Here is a 22907-nt window from a genome sequence, read left to right on the forward strand (position 1 = left end):
TACATAGATTTTTCTTGCTATTATTCCCTGAAAAGCTTCATGTAACTAAAAAGTTAAGGTATCAGTCTGAAGATGCTATCCCACCTGATTATCTCCGAATATCAATTTGGGTAGTATTCCTTTACTTCTGCATTTTTAAGATTTTCCCCAGTTCCTATTCCTTTCATCCCTCCAAAAGAACCTTTGCTCTTACAGACAATTTCATGAACACCAAAGGAACAAAAGATCCCCAAAGTGAGGGTGAGGAATTAACTACCTTAGGGTAGACTTCTCAAAGTTATGAACCAGGGCATTGTATGAAAAGATGTACATCAACTTAGATTTTTCTTTAAAAATCTCAGATATCTAAATACAAACTAATGCTATATTTAAAAGGAATTATTTTTATTTTTATTTTTTAAAAGCAGATAATTTTGTTGAAATGATGAACTACATGAAATAAAATGTAGGGGGAAGCTAAATATTAACAATCTATTTTGCATAACCTTTAGAATATATGTAAATGTTTTTAAGGTACAGAGAAATAGGTATCCAAAAACAAAGAATATAATATTGGAGAAAGGTACTAGCCATAAAGCAGTAAATATTGATTCCTTCAATAGACAAAAATTGTAACTTTTATACGACAGAAATGTAACCTTTCAAATTTTGTTTGTAAGTCAAGCATTTTAAAAATATTTGGAGGAAAAAGTTGGCCCAAATATGCCTAACAGAAACTCTTTTGGAAGTTTGCTTTTAATGTCTGTCACTAAAATTCCTAATTATACTTCCCAAGAGTGAAAATTTCAAAGTACACAGTTGATCCTGAACAATGCAGGAGTAGAGGCACTGAAGCCCCACACAACTGAAAATATGTGTATTAATTCTGACTCCCCCAAAACTTAACTACTTCCAGCCTAGAGTTGACCTAGTCTTACTGATAACATAAACAGTTAGCATGTTTTGTACATTATGTGTATTATAAACCAAATTCTTAATGTTTTTGCAAATTGCTGTGAATTAAAAAAAAAATTTCTGCCCAATATATTTATTGAAAAAAATGTACTTATCAGTGGACCTGCACAGTTCAAAGCCATTGTTCAAGAAGAGAAAATAATCTTTCTGCCAATCTAAAAGGAGTAAATGCCCCTCCCCCACTCCTAAAAATAAGGTTGTTTTCTTAAAAGCAGATTTGTATTAAGTTCTGTGATTTCTATTTTAAGTATCTGCTAGTAATTTCAATTGTTACAAGAAAGCAAATAGCCAGAATTTTCTGAAGTTATCTAGGAATCACATATAAGACTTGTCGAATAAATGATACTCTCTCCCTAGTAAGTAATAAAGAGAACAATAAGCAGCAATATCTCTGCCTCTGGCCTCAATCCATGTTCAGGAAAGTAAGAGCATTTTGACTTCAAGGCCAGAAAAGACTAAAGGGAGTGTAGAATCTGTCTTGTTTTATACCTAAAAGAGCTAAAAGTCAGAGAATCCCGGCTATATTAAAGGCTCAAAGAAAATTCCACAGGCCTAGGGGAAACATGCCGAGAGCTCTGCTCCTTAAAATGGGCTGCAGGAAATATGGAACTAGGATTTTATTTGACAGCTTTCAGCTGCATGTAGTAAATACACAAAGAGAGTACCAGCTGATGAAACTACTTTTGGATAATATTCAACTTATGAATGCTGTGCAGAAATACCCAAACACTCCAAGAGATGTCAGGCAGTAGGCAACATCTTCATGAAGCTGGTTATGCCCAGAACCAGTGATTTTTTTTTTTAATTTTGGTATCATTAATCTGCAATTACATGAGGAACATTATGGTTACTAGACTCCCCCATCACCAAGTCCCACCCACATACCCCATTACAGTCACTGTCCTTCAGCGTAGTAAGATGCTGTAGAATCACTACTTGTCTTCTCTGGGTTGTACAACCCTCCCCGTGCACCCCCACCACATTATGTCTACTAATAGTAATGCCCCCCCCACTTTTTTTCCCCCCTTATCCCTCCCTTCCCACCCACCCTCCCCAGTCCCTTTCCCTTTGGTAACTGTTAGTTCATACTTGGGTTCTGTGAGTCTGCTGCTGTTTTGCAGAACCAGTGATTTTTAAGATGGAATTCAAACTGACTAAAAGAGCTATTGTGATCTCCTATCATGGAAATATGGAAATTAAATCTTTGTGTAGGTATGTAGTTTATTAATTAGGATTAGTGACCCAAAATGCTACCAGTATGATATGGCTTTTTGCTCAAAGGCCAAAGTTATTACTACTAAAAACAATGCTATGAGTAATATTTCAAAAAATTAACACTTTAAAAAAATATATCAAAAACATCAAATAACTGAAAAGAATATATAGATGGTAGATTAAGCAGTCCTGGACATGTCTTCACAGAGAAATGCTTACACAATTTAAAAATAGTTTTTATTGTTTTATGCTTTTTCTTCTCCAGCAGATAGACAGTAAGTTAACAGCAGATAAATTCCACGTCTAACTTGGTGTACCGGTATGTCCCCAGTACCTAGCATAGCAATGGCAATATGGGAATCAGTAAGGAAGAATACACCAACATTCCAAGTATCCTCTAGCAAAACATGAAGTGTAACATGTATGGCACAGAGTATATATAACTTACCATCCCTGAAGGTATGAAGGATACATCAAGCAACTTGCTTATATTGATTGCTTCAGCCTTTACAAAAACACTGTTTTATGAACTATTATACCAACTTAAAATGCTGACAACAAAATTAATATTTTAGATATCTTTGGATTAAATAAATAAGACACGTGTGTTTGCTTAGCAGGTGAAAACCAAGTTTTCAAGTCCCTATAATCATTGACCAATTATAACTGTATACATGGTCTAAGGGAAATGGAATTAATTCTAAAAATCACATAAGCTCAGATGGAATCCTGTTACTTCATCAGTTTAAGGAGCTAAAGTCACTGCACTTGCCCCAAAGCTGTATTTTTAATACATTTAAAACCTTCACAATTAAGTCAACCAATATTTATTGAAGGCGTTCGTGTAGGAAACACTGCTGGGAAAAGGAAAGACTACCAAGATGACAAAAAAAATGGCTATTCCCCAAAAGCAGCTTACAATCTTGAAGGGAAAATAAAAGTAACAAAAAAGACCATAAAATAAGAATAAGAGAACTGCAAAAGAATCAAAGAGATCAAATTTGGTTAAAGAACTCAAGAAAGACATCACAGAGGAAACATTTCTAGTAGCCATAAGAGGAGCAGGGTGCAGCAGAAACCAAGAAAACAAAGTATGAACCACAATCTGGAAATACCAAGTCGTCTAAAAGGCAGAAGTACAGGGAAATGGCAGGATACAAATGACACTGAAAAGATAGGCAAGAATAATAATAGAAAAAACCTGTCCCAAATTCAAACTGAAATAGGAATTCAATCATTTAAGGGAATGGAAAATAGTTTCAAAAATAAGCAAATAAATAAAATAAAGTCCAATAGTTTAATAAATAATATTAAAATGAATGTCCCCAAAGAAACACTGGTCTAAATAGTGACCAGAAAAAGAAATCATGATTCGACTACCTTGTGCATTAATTTTATTAGCCTGGACTAGAGAATATGTAACACTATGTTTTTAAATTGAATTGCAAGCTACTGATTTACAAAACTTTGTTAACCCTCCATTCTTAGCCCTTAATATACCTTTCAATTTTAGAGCATGGATTTGGGCTAAAAGTGAACCAGCTCTCACCATCGGTTTCATCATGTTTAAGTTGAAGATAATAATGAACTAACATTTACTCAGTTCCTACTCTGTGCCAGGCACTGTTCCAGGAACTGGGAACCAAGTGATAAAGAAGACTTAAAGAATCTCTGCCTTTGTGACATTCTAGTGATGAAGGCAGAAAATAAACATATAATTAAGCAAATATACATATTTTGATGTCAGAGAATGATACGTACATACTATGAAGAAAACCAAATAGAATAGGATTAAGAGGAATGAAAGGAACTATTTTATTTTAGAAAGGGCAGTCAGGCAAGGCTGGTTTGAGGAGACACAGTATGTACATATCCTTAAATGATGATGGAGTTCGAGTGTATTATACATCAGACATGTCATTTCTATAATTATTTACAAATTAAAGGAGTCTATATAAAAGTTGCCTAAAGATAAACAAGTCCACTGTATTTTCTTTGTGGACAAATGCTAAAATTCTTTGACAAAAAATAATGTAGCAACCAGTTCTCAAACACTAGGCCTATAAACAGGCTTCACAGTTTACATTATAGCAGTACTGTGTATTAATGAATTTTCCTGAATCAATTTTCCTGAGCTGAGTAAGCAAAAATTTGCTCCCCGCAATACAAAATAATAGGACACATTCATTCATTAAATCACTACTTACTTCACTTTCAGCAAAATGCCTCTCTCCTTTTAGGCACAGTGAAGATCGTCTCAGGGTCTTCTCATCTCCATCATCAAAAACTATGAGAGGAGATAAAAATGGAATCTACTGAAAGGTTTTTCAAAGATTAAAAAAATGATTAAAATTTTCATTTAATTTTCTAAGTGTAAACAACTATAAAGATTACATTTGAAACTCAATTCACGTTATGTTTTCTAATGGACAATTTTAAATACAGAGTATCTTCTCCAATTTCTAGCAAAAAAGACATGATGTACCTAAAATGAAAATATCTTCCTTCATACAGAAATCACCAAATAAGAATAAAAAGTTAGCATTTCCGCAAGAAACCATTTAAATGCCAATCATTCTCAATACAGTAAAGGCAAATTTTCCTTCTGGTAAATAATGAGAGATTTACCTATGAAACTGAAAGAGTACAAATTTATATATTTACACTGCCCCTAAAAAAATTACTCTATTTTTACTATTTAAAGCAGGGTTTAATTAACCTCAGCACTACTAAGATTTTAGACTAGATAATTCTTTGTCATGTGGGGGCTGGTCTGTGCATTTGCAGGTTATTTAACAGCATTCCTGGTCTCTAGCCACTGGATGCCAGAGGCACCCTGCTTCCCAGTTGTGACAACCAAAAATGTTTCCAAACACTGTCAAATGTTCTCTAGTGGGGACAAATACACCCCCTTTGAAATCTACTTATTTAAAGTACCAAAATGTCCCAGCAAATTTACTGTATGTTTATATATACACAGAATTTATTTTTTATAATATAGCTTTAGTGTATACTTCATTCGTCACAAATCATGTAAAGAAAATGCTTCTATTTTTAAATAAAGTTACAAGACCTTAGTTTTAGGAAGAGCAATTTTCGCTAGGAACAAAAATTAGGTTGTTATATGAGACATTAAATGAAGATGGACAAATAACTTTCAATGCATAGTTGTTAAACTAAAACATTCAATGATTTATGAAACAACCACACCTAAATACCTCTAGACTTACTGTAAAGAATTGTAACCTATGAAAGTCAAACCTATGACTCAAAATTAGATATACCCTCTCTCTTTACTAGGTTTTTTTCTCATTCCACAAAATATAAACAGAACTCATCTATACTTTTTTAAAGCTCCATCAAGTTCTGATGTCACAAAAAACATCTACTTGGTGTTTACTCTCATCTCTGAGGACATTAAAGAGTAAGAACTATTACCATTCAATAAATAACACTGAGATATTTGATCACATTCAAGAATGTCTGAAAAAGTAAACTGGAGGTGAAATAAAATTTTTAAAATATTTATTTGTAAAATAAAAATAAACTATAAATTGAAGAATATATTGGAAAACAGCTGATGGAAGGAAAGCCTTCTTAAACAAAATCCCAAACTCAAACTACAAAGGAAAAGGTGACCAAAGGAAAACTGACTCTAAGAAAATTGATTGATAGGAGTAAAGCAACAGGAGAAAAACACTTGCAACTGAAGTAGCAAATGGTTAATATTCAGAATATATAAAATACTCATATCCTAAAAATAAGAAAAGGTTAAATATCCCAAGAGGATAATTATCCCAAGGGGGAGACTGGGAAGATACTCTAAGCTGGCAATTCAAAAGAAAGAGAATACATATGTTATAATATCTCCTTCAAAAATATATGGAAAGATGTCCAATCTCACTAGTAATCATGAGGGGCATATTAAAGCAAAACTAAAATACTATTTTGTGACAAAGAAGAGCAAATATTTAAAAAGATTATTAACATCAAATCGACATGGGCTGGGCAAACAAGCATAACAACTTATAGCACTTCATGGATGTGTAAATACTGTCTTGTAGGAAGGCTGTTTTCATTATCTACTAAAGTTTTTAAAAGTACCTTTCCCTTCAATCTGTGTCTAGTTCTCAATGTATATACACTAGGGAAATACTAGAATAATGTGCATGTACAAAAAACATTCAATCCAGCATTTACTGTAAAAGCAAAAAAACTGGCATCATCACTGGTAAGAGAAAATAAATTATGGCACATCAAATATTATAAATATAATCCCAGAATTAAAGAAATTTCTCTTTTGCACAACATGAATATACTTAACACTACTAAAATGTACACTTAAAAATGAGTAAGGTGGAAAGAGAGAAATTTCTCTAAGATACATTTTTAGGTGGAAAAAGCTAGAAATGCAATTGTATGATATATACACTAAGTAATTCCAAATTATATACTATTATGAAGTAAATTTTTTAAAGATCTGGAATGATTAAAAACCATTAACTGTAATAATGTCTATGGCACAAGGAGGGAAAGCAAACCAAAGAAATTTTGTTTTAGTTGCATTATCTTTGAAAACACATTTTTAAAAAGATTTATTCCCTTACCTACAGTGTACCAACTCGCATCTGTTAATTTATTGATAACAGCTTCCTGATATGCACCATCAAGATTCTTCACTTCCACAATAGCTCCAACCTAAAGTATTTTTTAAAAGTTAGAAAAACCTTTAGAAGATAAATGAACACATCAAAACTGGCTTTTTTTTTTTTTTTAACTGAGTGCACGGTGGTAAAGAATAAAATAAACACTGATTTGATATGTGCTAAGGTGCTGGCAATTTTACCCACCACTGTTTTGGACCATCAGTGAAAATACAAGCACAGTGAAAAAGGCAAATAATATCTAATAAATATTATTACAACCTCCCTTAAAAGGGTCTTGGGAATACCCAGGGGTCCTCAAACAGCACTTTGAGAACTGTGTCTGTGAAACTGACTGTCCATGCCTCTATTACTACTCCTCTACCAAGGAGGCTGGGGACAGGTAGGGACAGTTAAGGAACAGCTTTGAGGTCTCCTTAAGAGTTAGAATGTACCACTAATACCCATCATTTAAAGTACTTTCTATCTGATCAAGAAAATGCAATAATTACACTTACATAATATTATGACTCTATCAAAGTAAAAAGCTGCTGCACAGCAAAGGAAATCTTCAACCAAATGAAAAGGCAACCTACCACATGGGAGACGATATTTGCAAATCATGTATATGATACGGGGTTAACATCTAAAATGTAACAAGAACACACACAACTCAACAGCAACAACAACAAAAAGTCCAAATGAAAATCAGGTAAAGGACCTGAGCAGACATTCTCCCAAGATGACTTGTATGTGGCCAACAGGCAACAAAAAGATGCTCAACATCACTGATAACCAGGGAAATCAAAACCATACCTCACACCTGTTAGAATGGCTAGTGTCAAAAAGACAAGAATACGTGTTAGCAACAATGTGGAAGAAAGAATCCCTCATGCACTGCTGTTGGGAATGTATGCTGGTGCAGCCACAATGAAAAACAGTATGGAGGTTCCTCAAAAAAAATAAACTACCTATTAAAAATAGAACTACCATATGATCCAGCAATTCCACTTCTGGGTATTTATGTGAAGAAAATGAAAATACTAATTCGAAAAGATATATGCACCCCCATGCTCACTGCAGCATTATTTAAATAGCCAAGATATGGAAATAAACTAAGTTTCTCTCAATGGATGAATAGACAAAGATGTGCCATAAGATGTGATGCGGGTAATCTTAAGAAATGCTAACAGAATTGAGGAAACATTTGTAGATGCAAGAAAAATTGTTTACTGATGAAGCTATACTTTTATTTACTCAATAATAAAAAGGAAGGAAATCTTGACATTTGCAACAACATGGATCATGGATGGACCTTGAGGGTATTATGATTAAGTCATAGATATATACCATATGATTACCCTTACAAATGGAATCTAAAAAACAAAACAAACAAAAATTTAAGCTCATAGTACAGAGAACAAACTGTTTAGTTGCAACAGGTGGGGGAAGCAGTGGGGTGGGCAAAATGGCTGAAGGTAGTCAAAAGGTACAAACATCCAGTTATAAAATAAGTTCTGGGATATAATGAACAGCATGCTGACTGTAGTTAGTAATACTGTATTGCACATTTGAAAGTCGCTGAGAGAGTAAATCTTTAAAAAGTCCTCATTACAAAGAAAAAAAAAATTTGTAACTATGTATAATGGTTCATGTTAACTAGATTTATTGTGGTGATTATTTCCCAATATATACAAATATCAAATCATTATGCTGTACACCTAAACTAATACAATGTTACATATTAATTATATATCAATGTATATAGTCTTTATGGTGATAACACAAACTTATTCAGAGAAGAGACTGTTAGCCCCACACAATGGCCAAAAGGGATAAGGAAACTCCAGAGAATTGACGTAACTTTCATTAAATTACTATAATCAATAAATACATGGCACAATTTTTACATTTATTACTCGAGTGGTTTAAGTATTATTTTTATGTGAACTCTTTGAAAATATTTTGATATCAAATGATCACCACTTTTGGCAGAATTATTCCTCTAAGAGAAACATTTATTCAAGTGATGACACTTTCTTTCAGATAATAAAAAGCTGAAAGTACATTTGGGAACAATAAATAGATTCAAAATCTATATTTTAAAAATCTGTGGACAAGAAAAATATTTTAAGAATCTTGAAACCGAAATTTCATACACTTACCTATGTCAAAGTCAAATGGTCCACCAAGAAAAATTTTATATGAAAAACCAAAAAAGCAAAATAAACCAATTATGCCATACTCAAGGAAGGCTAGAGGAGCAGCAGGAAAAAAAAGAACACTTGAGGGTACATGATAGTTGTATTTTTTATCCCTTTGCAATATTGAACATTTTTATAGTTGGTACCAGCTAGTCTGTGTAAGGTGAACAAGAGCGGACAGGCAGCGAAGAGCTATGTTGGTGTGCTTATGAACAAAAACACAAATAGGCATGAAGAAGTATTGTGTTCTGAACACCCAGAGGACACAATGCTTCAATTACAAGCTCTAAGTCCATCAGAATTTTGGTTCTGCTATTACTGGTTATAGGACATTGGTCAGATTACTTTATTCCCCTTCAGTTTCCTATTCTGTAAAGGGCTATTATGAGGATCATATAAATATAGTATGTGCAAGACTTAATTCAGTATTATCACATACTAAGTGCTAAGTAAATGGTGGCTAACATATTATAAATGTACATGTTTTTGTCTTTTTGCCCCTGCAAGTCATGAACATATGCATGTAACTTTAAAGATGGCACCTATAAAATAGAAATGGTGGAAAATAATTTTTACAAGGCAGGATAAAAAAAATTTACATTTCATTTCTCCACAGTTCCTAACATATATGCAAGCTACTAATGACCACTGAATTTTTAAAAATCAAACACAGTAACTAGGAGATAAACACATGTATCTGATTTCTCTAAAAAGTACAGCTTTATCACTAAAAAATTATTCTTGCATCTATAAATGTTTCCTCAATTCTGTTAGCATTTCTTAAACTTACCCAGCTGGGCCATTGTCCATCTTCAGATATTTAAAAGGGCCAAAGAGCACATAGTGGCTAACCACACATTCCCTTTTGCTTGCTCACTAGTTGAAAGTAAAACACCATTATTTCACTGACCAATGAGCTGCTAAACAACCAGCTCCAGAAATCCGCACCTGGAGCACAGATACAAGGTGCACGGGGTGCTGGATATTAGAGAAACGGAAAAGCAAAATCTGTGGGCATGTCCCCGCAACGGGCGCCCCTGAAACAAAAGAAAAGCGAGTGCTTTCTGCAGGTCTTAAAGAGACAGGGACCCCACAGCTGGATGAAGTCGTCCTGGCACACTTAGACAGCAGCTGGGAATCCCAGGGAACCTTAGGCACCCTAAACCCCAGGAACGTAGTGCAGCTCTGAAGCCCCTCACGGCACTAAGCAGCCTGCCAGTCTTTCCTCCAACTGGTGCAGACCCCGACACACCGGCCCAGTAGCATGAGAGCAGTAGCGCGTGCCGGGGGCAGCTGCACCAGAAGGGACCAGGAGCAGATCACGTGTGCCAATGGCATCAGAGGAGACCAGGAGAGGCTTGTGCGAGCCCGCAGCAGCAGTCAAACAGCCCAGGTACGGCTCGCGTGCACTTGCAGCAGCGGAGCCAGAGGAGCCAGGTAGAGGCCCGCAGAGGAGACCCCCGCGCCGACCTGCAGCGGAGCCAGGGGGAGCAGGCGCACTCCCAGCAGCCGACCGGAATCCCAGCCCTACGCACAGCCGCCCAGGCCAGATGCAAAGGCCGCTGCTAGTAAAGAGATGCCCGGCAGGGGTGCCGCTATCACGAATGAGCGCACCTGGTGTGCCTGCCACTCCTGGCAGGGCTCTGTGCTGCTCTGTCGGAGACCTTGCCCAAAGCAGCTTCGGGGACAAACCCGGTGGCTGCTCCAGGAGTGCGGGTAACCAACACAGGCAGCGGAGAAGGGCAAGGCATCCAGCAAGCAGGAAAGGACTTTCTTCTCCCAGCTGACACACCTGCAACCTGCCTACAGCCACCACTATCACCACGAAAAGGCAAAAAAATTTAGTCCAGTCGAAGATAGTTCAGACAACACCTGAAAGGGGAGCTGCAGAGACAGACCTAACCAGTCTCCCTGAAAAAGAATTCAAAATAAAAATCATAAACATCCTGACAGAGCTGCAGAGAAATATGGAAGAGCTAAGGGATAAAGTACAGAGGGAGATTACAGATGTCCGGAGAGAGATTACAGAAGTGAAACAAACTCTGGAAGGATTTATAAGCAGAATGGATAAGATGCAAGGGGCCATTGATGGAATAGAAACCAGAGAACAAGAACGCATAGAAGCTGAGGCAGAGAGAGATAAAAGGATCTCCAGGAATGAAACAATATTAAGAGAACTGTGTGACCAATCCAAAAGGAACAATATCCACATTATAGGGGTACCAGAAGAAGAAGAGAGAGAAAAAGGGATAAAAAGTGTCTTTGAAGAAATAATTGCTGAGAACTTCCCCAAACTGGGAGAGGAAATAGTTGCTCAGACTATGGAGGCACACAGAACTCCCAACAGAAAGGACCCAAAGAGGACAACACCAAGACACATAATAATTAAAATGGTAAAGATCAAGGACAAGGATACAGTATTAAAGGCAGCCAGAGAGAGAAAAAAGGTGACCTACAAAGGAAAACCTATCAGGCTATCATCAGACTTCTAAACAGAAACCTTACAAGCCAGAAGAGAAAGACATGATATATTTAATGCAATGAAACAGAAGGGCCTTGAACCAAGGATACTGTATCCAGCACGATTATCATTTAAATATGAAGGAGGGATTAAACAATTCCCAGACAAGCAAAAGTTGAGGGAATTTGTCTCCCACAAACCACCTCTACAGGGTATCTTAGAGGGACTGCTCTAGATGGGAGCACTCCTAAAAAGAGCACAGAACAAAACAGGCAACATATGAAGGATGGAGGAGGAGGAATAGGAAGGGAGAGAAATAACCATCAGATTGTGTTTATAATAGCTCAATAAGTGAGTTAAGTCAGACAGCAAGGTAGTAAAGAAGCTAACCTTGAACCTTTGGTAACCACGAACCTAAACCCTGCAATGGCAGTAAGTACATATCTTTCAATAATCACTCTAAATGTAAATGGACTGAATGCACCAATCAAAAGACACAGAGTAACAGAATGGATAAAAAAGCAAGATCCATCTATACGCTGCTTACAAGAGACTCACCTCAAACCCAAAGACATGCACATATTAAAAGTCAAGGGATGGAAAAAGATATTTCATGCAAACAACAGAGAGAAAAAAGCAGGTGTCACAATACTAGTATCAGACAATAGACTTCAAAATAAAGAAAGTAGCAAGAGATAAAGAAGGACATTACATAATGATAAAGGTCTCAGTCCAACAAGAGGATATAACCATTATAAACATATATGAACCCAATACAGGAGCATCAATATATGGGAAACAAATGCTAACAGAATTAAAGAAGGAAATAGAATGCAATGCATTCATTTTGGGAGACTTAAACACATGACTCACTCCAAAGGACAGATCCACCAGACAGAAAATAAGTATGGACAGAGAGGCACTGAACAACACACTAGAACAGATGGACCTAATGGACATCTATAGAACTCTACATCCAAAAGAAACAGGTTACACATTCTTCTCAAGTGCACATGGAACATTCTCCAGAATAGACCACATAATAGGCCACAAAAAGAGCCTCAGTAAATTCCAAAAGACTGAAATCCTACCAATCAACTTTTCAGACCACAAAGGTATAAAACTAGAAATAAATTGTACAAAGAAAGCAAAAAAGGCTCACAAACACATGGAGGTTTAACAACATGCTCCTAAATAATCAATGGGTCAACGACCAAATTAAAATGGAGAACCAGCAATATATGGAAACAAATGACAACAACAACACAAAGCCCCAACTTCTATGGGACGCAGCGAAAGCAGTCTTAAGAGGAAAGTATATAGCAATACAGGCATATTTAAAGAAGGAAGAACAATCCCAAATGAACAGTCTAATGTCACAATTATCAAAATTGGAAAAAGAAGAACAAATGAGGCCTAAGGTCAGCAGAAGGAGGGACATAATAAAGATCAGAGAAGAAATAAATAAAACTGAGAAGAATAAAACAATAGAAAAAAATCAATGAAACCAAGAGCAAGTTCTTCAAGAAAATAAACAAAATAGATAAGCCTCTAGCCACACTTATTAAGAGAAAAAGAGAGTCAACACACATCAACAGAATCAGAAACGAGAAAGAAAAATCACGATGGACCCCACAGAAATACAAAGAATTATTAGAGAATACTATGAAAAACTATATGCGAACAAGCTGGGAAACCTAGGAGAAATGGACAACTTCCTAGAAAAATACAACCTTCCAAGACTGACCCAGAAAGAAACAGAAAATCTAAACAGACCAATTACCAGCAACGAAATTGAATCAGTAATCAAAAAACTACCCAAGAACAAAACCCCCAGGCCAGATGGATTTACCTCGGAATTTTATCAGACATACAGGGAAGACATAATACCCATTCTCCTTAAAGTTTTCCAAAAAATAAACTCAACCAAGAATTAGGAGAAGTGCAAGGTGTAGTGCTCCAAAATCTTACAACTACAGACTATCTACTGTTAAAAGAACATATGGGATGTGAACAGTTCCCAGGAATGGGTTGTTTTAACTTCTCTGATTTCTCTCAGACGGTTCAAGTTCAGTTGGACAATATCCATTATATCATAGATTAATTTTCACAAATACCTAGGATGCCTAACTGGTTTCCTTGGTTTCACTGGAGATGGCTGGTAAATATAGGTCTGCTTTGGTTATGTAACTGTATTCCTATTATGTTAATGTGTGTGCACAATTTAATTAGTAGTTTAAAACCTATACATGCTTAAGTTACTCTACAAGAAGATATGTCAAAGAAATAATCAATCTTCCCATGTTTTCTTCCATCTGCTACTTCTATAGCTTTTCTCCTTCCTTCCTAATTACAACCCTTAAATAGAATTCGTGCCTTATATTGAATTTACCAAGTATCATAATTCTTCCAAGTGGTAAAGATACCTCAAGACAAATGCTGAGCATAGAAGCCACAGGGCATAAATCTGCAAAGAAGTAAAAAGCTAACCTTTTCAAAGAATATTGCTTCTCTCTCACTTACCAACTTTACATTTCCCTGTATGGTCCCGGAAGATGACTGGTTAGCCAGAGACGGGTAAGATTCCTCAAGGGAGGAACAACCTAAGACAGGCACAGTCGCAGGGGGGCCATCAGGTGAGAAATTGGGGATCAACAGAGGTGAGGCTTAGAACCTCACCCGCCCCTGTTTTGAGAGAAATCTTCTGCATCCGTGGATGTTTTATTGCCCTTGTCTAGCTTGGATTAACACTTAAGTCTACAGGCACACACCTGATCATCTACATGTGCTCTCTTACAACACTAAACTATGTTTTCTACCTTTATCTTGCATCTACCTACCACTTCAGCATTTTATTAAATATAATAATAATAATAACAATAATAATGATAATGGAGAAACGTGGGATTCACATATAAATCAAGTATAAAAATCAAACGAATATTCATATTTGACCTGATTGTTTATAGTTCATAATGCGTGATCAAAACTGAAACTTTTTGTGATGACTGCCCTTGTACTGTTCACCATGTAAGAACTTATTCACTATGTAAGAATATGTTCACCATGTAAGAACTTATTTGTTATGCTTCAGAAGATTGGAGACTGACGAGAATTAGGCTTGGGGTGGATTAATGTGCATTGAGCATTGAGTCCCCTATACAGAATTTTATTGTTGTTAACAACCATTTGATCAATAAATATGAGAGATGACCTCTCAAAAAAAAGAAAAAAAAAGTTTTCCAAAAAATAGAAGAGGAGGGAATACTCCCAAACTCATTCTATGAAGCCAACATCACCCTAATACCAAAACCAGGCAAAGACCCCACCAAAAAAGAAAACTACAGATCAATATCCCTGATGAACGTAGATGCAAAAATACTCAACAAAATATTAGCACACCGAATTAAAAAATACATCAAGAGGATCATAAACCATGACCAAGTGGGATTCATCCCAGGGATGCAAGGATGGTACAACATTCGAAAATCCATCAACATCATCCACCACATCAACAAAAAGAAGTACAAAACCACATGATCATCTCCATAGATGCTGAAAAAGCATTCGACAAAATTCAACATCCATTCATGATAAAAACTCTCAATAAAATGGGCATAGAGGGCAAGTACCTCAACATAATAAAGGCCATATATGATAAACCCACAGCTAACATCATACTGAACAGTGAGAGGCTGAAAGCTTTTCCTCTGAGATTGGGAACTAGACAGGGATGCCCACTCTCCCCACTGTTATTCAATGTAGTACTGAAGGTCCTAGCCACGGGAATCAGACAAAACAAAAAAACACAAGGAATCCAGACTGGTAAAGAAGAAGTTAAACTGTCACTATTTGCAGATGACATGATATTGTACATAAAAAACCCTAAAGACTCCACCCCAAAACTACTAGAACTGATATCGGAATACAGCAAAGTTGCAGGATACAAAATCAACACACAGAAATCTGTGGCTTTCCTATACACTAACAATGAACTAAAAGAAGGAGAAATCAGGAAAACAATTCCATTCACAATAGCATCAAAAAGAATAAAATACCTAGGAATAAACCTAACCAAGGAAGTGAAAGACCTATACCCTGAAACTATAAGACACTCTTAAGAGAAATTAGGGGAGGTGGAGCCAAGATGGCGGTGTAAGTAGAGCAGCGGAAATCTCCTCCCAAAACCACATATATTTATGAAAATATAACAAAGATAACTCTTCCTAGAATAGAGACCAGAGGACACAGGACAACATCCAGACCACATCCACACCTGCGAGAACCCAGCGCCTCGCGAAGGGGGTAAGATACAAGCCCCGGCCCGGCGGGACCCAAGCGCCCCTAACCCCAGTTCCCGGCGGGAGGAGAAGAGTCGGAGTGGGGAGGGAGAGGGAACCCAGGACTGCTGAACACCCAGCCCCAGCCATCCGCACCAGAGCGCAGACACAGTGCATGAGTGGGGTCCTGGAAACAGGACAGCAAAACCGGTGAGCGGGTCCCTGAGGCCGGCACCCAGGGACAAAGAAAAGTGAGCGGCTTTTAATTTTTTTTTTAGGCAAGTGCTTTTTCGAAGTCTTAAAGGGACAGGGACCCCAAAACCAGACAGAAGTGTCCCGGGACACCTAGTCCAGAGGCAGGGAATCTGGGGATCTCTGGGCACTCTAACCCCCTGGGCAGCAGGGAGCACGGAGGCCCCTCACGGAGATAAATAGCCTCCCGGCCGATCCCCCTCCAACGCGGCTCCACCATATTGGAGAAGCAGCCCAAGGCAAGCCACACCCATGGCAGAGATAAACTCCATAGCAGCCAGGCAAGAATCAGAAGCCCTTTCTGGGGGCAGCTGCCCAGCACAAGCCACTAGAGGTTGCTGTTCTCCCAGGAGAGGAAGGCCACAAACCAAAAAGAAGGGAAGTTCTTCCAGCCGTCACTCATCCCAGCTCTGCAAACTATTTCTATCACCATGAAAAGGCAAAATTACAGGCAAACCAAGATCACAGAGACAACACCAGAGAAGGAGACAGACCTAACCAGTCTTCCTGAAAAAGAATTCAAAATAAAAATCATAAACATGCTGACAGAGATGCAAAGAAATACGCAAGAGCTAAGGGATGAAGTCCAGAGGGAGATCACAGATGCCAGGAAGGAGATTACAGAAGTGATACAAACTCTGGAAGGATTTATAAGAGAAATTAAAGAGGTCACTAACAAATGGAAACTCATCCCATGCTGCTGGCTAGGAAGAATTAATATAGTCAAAATGGCCATCCTGCCCAAAGCAATATACATATTGGATGCAATACCTATCAAATTACCAACAGCATTCTTCAATGAACTGGAACAAATAGTTCAAAAATTCATATGGAACCGCCAAAGATTCCGAATAGCCAAAGCAATCCTGAGAAGGAAGAATAAAGTGGGGGGGGGGATCTAGCTCCCCAACTTCAAGCTCTACTACAAAGCCACAGTAATCAGGACAATTTAGTACTGGCACAAGAACAGAGTCACAGACCAGTGGAACAGAATAGAGACTCCAGACATTAACCTAAACATATATGGCCAATTAATACACAATAAAAGAGCCATGGACATACAATGGGGAAATGACAGTCTCTTCAACAGATGGTGCTGGCAAAACTGGACAGCTACATGTAAGAGAATGAAACTGGATCACTGTCTAACCCCATACACAAAAGTAAATTCGAAATGGATCAGAGACCTGAATGTAAGTCATGAAAACATAAAACTCTTAGAAATAAACATAGGCAAAAATCTCATGGACATAAGTATGAGTGACTTCTTCATGAACGTATCTCCCCAGGCAAGGGAAACAAAGGCAAAAATGAACAAGTGGGACTATATCAAGCTAAAAAGCTTCTGTACAGCAAAAGACACCATCAATAGAACAAAAAGGTATCCTACAGTATGGGAGAATATATTTGAAAATGACAGAAACGATAAAGGATTGACATCCAAAATATATAAAGAACTCACACACCTCAACAAACAAAAAGCAAACAATTCAATTAAAAAATGGGCAGAGGAGCTGAATAGACAGTTCTCTAAAGAAGAAATTCAGATGGCCAACAGGCACATGAAAAGATGCTCCACATCGCTAGTCATCAGAGAAATGCAAATCAAAACCACAATGAGATATCACCTCACACCAGTAAGGACTGCCATCATCGAAAAGACAAACAACAACAAATGTTGGCGAGGTTGTGGAGAAAGGGGAACCCTCCTACACTGCTGCTGGAAATGTAAATTAGTTCAACCCCTGTGGAAAGCAGTATGGAGGTTCCTCAGAATGCTCAAAATAGAAATACCATTTGACCCAGGAATTCCACTTCTAGGAATTTACCCTAAGAATGCAGCACTCCAGTTTGAAAAAGACAGATGCACCCATATGTTTATCACTGCACTATTTACAATAGCCAAGATATGGAAGCAACCTAAATGTTCATCAGTAGATGAATGGATGAAGAAGATGTGGTACATATACACAATGGAATATTATTCAGCCATGAGAAAAAAACAGATCCTACCATTCGCAACAACATGGAAGGAGCTAGAGGGTATTATGCTCAGTGAAATAAGCCAGGCGGAGAAAGACAAGTACCAAATGATTTCACTCATATGTGAAGTGTAAGAACAATGGAAAACTGAAGGAACAAAACAGCAGCAGACTGACAGAACCCAAGAATGGACTAACAGTTACCAAAGAGAAAGGGACTGAGGAGGATGGGTGGGAAGGGAGGGATAAGGGTGGGGAAAAAGAAAGAGGGCATTATGATTAGCACGTATAGTGCGTGGGGGGCACGTGGAGGGCTGTGCAACACAGAGAAGACAAGTAGTGATTTTACAGCATCTTACTATGCAGATGGACAATGACTGTGGAGGGATATGTGGGGGGGACTTGGTGAAGGGGGAAGCCTAGTAAACATAATGTTCTTCATGTAACTGTAGATTAATGATACCAAAATTTAAAAAATTAAAAAAAAAGAAAAAAAGAAAAGAAAAGCTCTGAGTGTTCTTTTTCCCTCACTTCTCAAGTCATCAAAGAACTTACATTGCTTAATCTTCATTTATTACTTAATAATTGTGAAAAACCCACCATTTTAGTAAATGAAACACAGTGACACTGAAACAAATGAGTAAATAAAAAGCAGGCAGGCAATGCTTCCTCAATGTTCATTTCATTTCTGAACAGTTAGGTTTTTACTATCATATCAGACTTCACAGAACACTACATCTATGTTTTGCCATTAGTCTATTTAAAGAGAACTACATATTTATCAACTCAACAACAGTCAACAAATTAAAAAGAAATGACCAAGTATAATTATTAATACTCCCCATTGAAGCACTAGAATTAATAATGATTAAGTAAATGAATTACCTTAAGTGGGCCCTTTATGTGGTCATCCTGAACTTCCACTGTTGAAGAATCATGCCTAAATGTTACCTAGAGATTATAAATTTGATTAGCCGCTGAAAAATAGAGTAAAATTAAGCAATATAAGCTCATTAATGCATGATTTTGTTTTTATTACAAGTATCTGAACACTGCCTACTTTATTCAAGAAGTCAATCCCTAAGTAGATGAACTGAAAAATTTATTAAATAGACAACTTCCCAGACTAAATTATTTGATGCTTCACATATACTTTATTCGATATAATTAGTAATTTATTTTTCTAAAAAAGACATGGAAATCTTAGCCTTTTGGGTATACCATCACTCTGTGAAGGCCTAGTTTAGTAGAAAGCAGTAGCACCCAACATTTGCTGAGAGCTAAGCATCAGGCTCAAGCATCAAACACATCACCTTCACACAACCCTATTAGGTAGGTATGATTATTCCCATTTTGTTTATGAGAAAACTGAGGAACAGAAAATACAAGTAACTAGTCCAAGATCACAGAACTAGTACATGGTGGAGCTGGGATCCAAACTCAGGCAGTCTAGCTTCAGAACTTTACTGTACTCTCAATATCAGCATGGATATCAGAGAATGGGAAACCAGATATAAGGAGATTAAGCTAAAATAAAGGGTTCAAGTTTAAATACTTAATTAGCTGGTGAAAAACAAGACAGCTTCTCGTATTCAGTACAGGAAAAAACAGCTTTCCCTATACAAAGCAAGAGTTTTTACAGGAATTGAACCATTAACATGGTATTACCAGATATGTCTGGTAATCAATTAGGTAATAGGCTCACAAACCAGCTATGAAATGAGATATCCTGTACTCAGAGCATCCCAGGCATTTCTGCCTCCCACAAAAGCATTACCACATTTTAAATTACGGGTTTAGTATCTGTATCGCTTAGACTGTAACTCACTTAAGGATGGAGACCAGATCTAAACAGTAGAGCTGCACTACCTAATATAATAAATAGCACATAGCAATGCTCAATAAAATGAAAACTGATGCAGACGTGTACCAATAAATTGTTGAAAAATGTATTAACTTTGAAACATAAACAAATTAAACTAGTATAGAAATATACCACCATTATCTGTTGAGAAAATCATTAACTTTGAATTATAAACAGACTTTCAGAGTATCCAAAAAAATTAACAGAAGGTGCTGGTAACTGTGGTATAAACAGAAGCAGTAGAAACTAACATTTTTTTCCTTTTATGAATAGCAAGAAATGGCAGGACTGTTGTACATGTTTAACTGGTTCATTCATTATAGAGTCACCCAGCTGAGATTGTAAATCTGGGCTAAAAACCTGGGCTCTGTCCTGAAGTAACACTGCTCTTGCCCAAAGGGAACACTGTTTTCTAACTGACATGAGAGTGCATATCTGCATGCCAAGCTCTGCTAAAGAGGCTCTCTACCAGGAGGAACAACTGTTTTCTTAATCACACTAAGGTGTTACATTCCTTTGCAGTGGTCCTGTCTGGAAGAGAAAATTGATATAAAAAGCTTTCTCTTCATCTTTAAGAAAGTAGGTGGCAAAAAAACTAATGTTCAGAGAACACTAGTATGTGATGCTGGAACAGGAAAGCCACTCTAAGAGCCCTGTAAGAATGCCCACATAATGAATTCACAAAAGAGCTCATAGGCACCACACATGTGCAAAGTGAAATAGCATCCTCATTGCTTACAGTTAATTTAAAGTCTTTATCAAAATGGTTCTTAACTAGGAGTGCAAAACAGAATCATCCAGGAAGCTTTTTCTAACACATCCATGCATAAACAAGGAACCTAAGAATATAGGCAATGGAAAAAGCTCCAGGAGAGACTCTGATACACTCCACTGGGTGTACGACACCTCTATGGCCTGCTTAACTGGTGACACTCAAACCAAAGTTTCACAAAGTATCTGCCAATCTGAAATATAAATCCCTTAAGGACAGACATCAGGGATTTTCCTTTCCCCATCTTCCTTCCCACCTGCTCTGCACAGTTTGCCGCTCAATAAATAAATGACAAGTGAAAAAATATCTGCCTTCAAATATTTCACTTTCCCATATTTTCAACACTGACAACTGACTAAAAATGTGAACAATTACATTTATTTTTCTTCACTGTCTGAGACAAAGCACAAGTATTTCAAAAAGACTTCTCAAGAAAGGAGAAGATTAAAAAACCAACAACTAGATCTGTCATATTTCAATTGTTATCTAGATACCATCAATTATAAATCACATTCTCAATTCCAAGGTTAAAGGGGAGGGGGAGGTCTTAAAACTGATGAACTATGGCAGGAATTCCCATTCTGCCATTAATTTTCTATAATAGCCTTAGAGAAATCACTAACCCTTTACGAGCTTTATTTTTCTCACTATTAAGTTAAGGAAATACATTACATCTCAGGTCATCTCTAAAAAGCTAACAATACAAACAATACTAAGTCTAGATTAGTAATTAAAATGCCAATTTGTGATAATCTAATTTCATTCCAAATGGAATACTTTAAAATCACAAAGAATGTTTTCTTTTCAGATATTTTTACAACCACTACTCCTAGAAATTAAACTTACCTGCAGAAAAATTTCTTAAATACACTTACCAAATAAAAGTTTAAATATCAAATACTGAACATATACAAAGTTTGCATATACTATACCTTGACTTTGACAAGTCTTTTTGCTGTCTTGATCTTGGCTTCACAAAAGGCTCCTCTGTATTTAGCGCTCACGTCAGTACCCACTGTCAAATAGGGAGGCTCATCAAGGGCCTAAAATGCAAACAAATATAATTATATATAAACTCTGTAATTTTTTCCCACAATTAGCCTCAGAATAGCAGATCTAATCCTTTTATAGCTGTAAAAGTTATAATAGTTGAATGCATGTTTAGTAAGAACAATCCATAAAATATTCTTAAAAATAAATGTCATAAAGCCTATTTAAATGTACTAAGTGTACATCATAAAATATAAAGGCATCTTTTTTCTCTATATATAATACATATGGTCCATAACATGAACTAGCTCAATCACAAGTCTACCATCCCATTTCATCCATTCATTCAAATATTTATTTGCTATATGACCACTTAAAAAGAAGGCAAATCGTTAAAACTCAAAGTCTGAGAAAATTTATTTAATGTTTAAGCTGTATCTTAGTAGCCACCCAAATTCAGAATAGCTTTGTTATATCCCTATCTAGACAAGTCTAAGGCAGAATAGCATGAAGCGGGGGAAGGGGAATTACATGTATTCAAAGTTCTGGTGAAAACTATATAGAGAAATCCAAGCTGGTGAATCTCAAATAAAAATAAGCCAAAATGTCTCAAATACTTTGGCATGAGTTCACTGTTTATTTACCCTTGTGTGTTAAATAATATTTTAAGTTTCCTCACTTGTGATTTAGTTTTTAATAGTCCTAATCAAGCTGTTCTGACTTTTTACAATCAGGTAAATTTCTGCATAGGATCTATATTTCTAAGGAGTTTTACTTAAATTAATTCCACAGCCAAGGAAAGATTATGTAAATAACTTTTCCCAAAGTGTTTTACAAGAATTACTAATATTCCCAACGTACTCCACCAAAAAGAAGAGAAAGGGGTGAATTTGGGAAAAGTAGTTCAATGAATAGAACCCACTCTTCCTCATCATTTCCCAATTTATCTGTCCAAAGAAACCTTTACTTTCTATTAACATCCTGCAGAAATTCCATAGAACATAAGGTGGCAAATTTCATCTGGATCTTAAAACTATCAGGCTGACCTTCTTAATGGCCACTTGCTTCATATTCTATATATTTCATAAAAGTATGAAAAAAAGAACTCAAAACATATCAAGTATCTGATTTTTAAGTCTACTCAGAAAATGCATACATTTCATTTATGCCATAACATAAGTGTACCTCACTGAAAGTAATCATTGCTTCATTACTAGTTTTTAAATTTGTTGATATCATTAACTACAGCTTGATAACTGTGCATTGCTCTTGCTTGCATTAAGTTAATAA

At 36.6% G+C, this 22907-nt stretch overlaps 1 protein-coding gene across 6 annotated transcripts in view; it reads right to left on the minus strand.

The window, feature by feature from the left end:
- Positions 1-22907, minus strand: part of ARID4B (AT-rich interaction domain 4B) — a 169228-nt gene that overhangs the window by 86720 nt on the left and 59601 nt on the right. For all 6 annotated transcript variants that reach the window (XM_036919279.2, XM_057505734.1, XM_057505733.1 and 3 more), the window contains exons 3-6: positions 21560-21670; positions 18877-18942; positions 6777-6867; positions 4377-4456 (exon numbers count right to left, since the gene is read on the minus strand). In XM_036919279.2, coding sequence (XP_036775174.2) covers positions 4377-4456; positions 6777-6867; positions 18877-18942; positions 21560-21670 — 348 coding nt within the window. The remainder of the gene's footprint in view (positions 1-4376; positions 4457-6776; positions 6868-18876; positions 18943-21559; positions 21671-22907) is intronic.

Source organism: Manis pentadactyla, chromosome 8, assembly GCF_030020395.1.
Source record: "Manis pentadactyla isolate mManPen7 chromosome 8, mManPen7.hap1, whole genome shotgun sequence".
NCBI classification, from domain to species: domain Eukaryota; kingdom Metazoa; phylum Chordata; class Mammalia; order Pholidota; family Manidae; genus Manis; species Manis pentadactyla.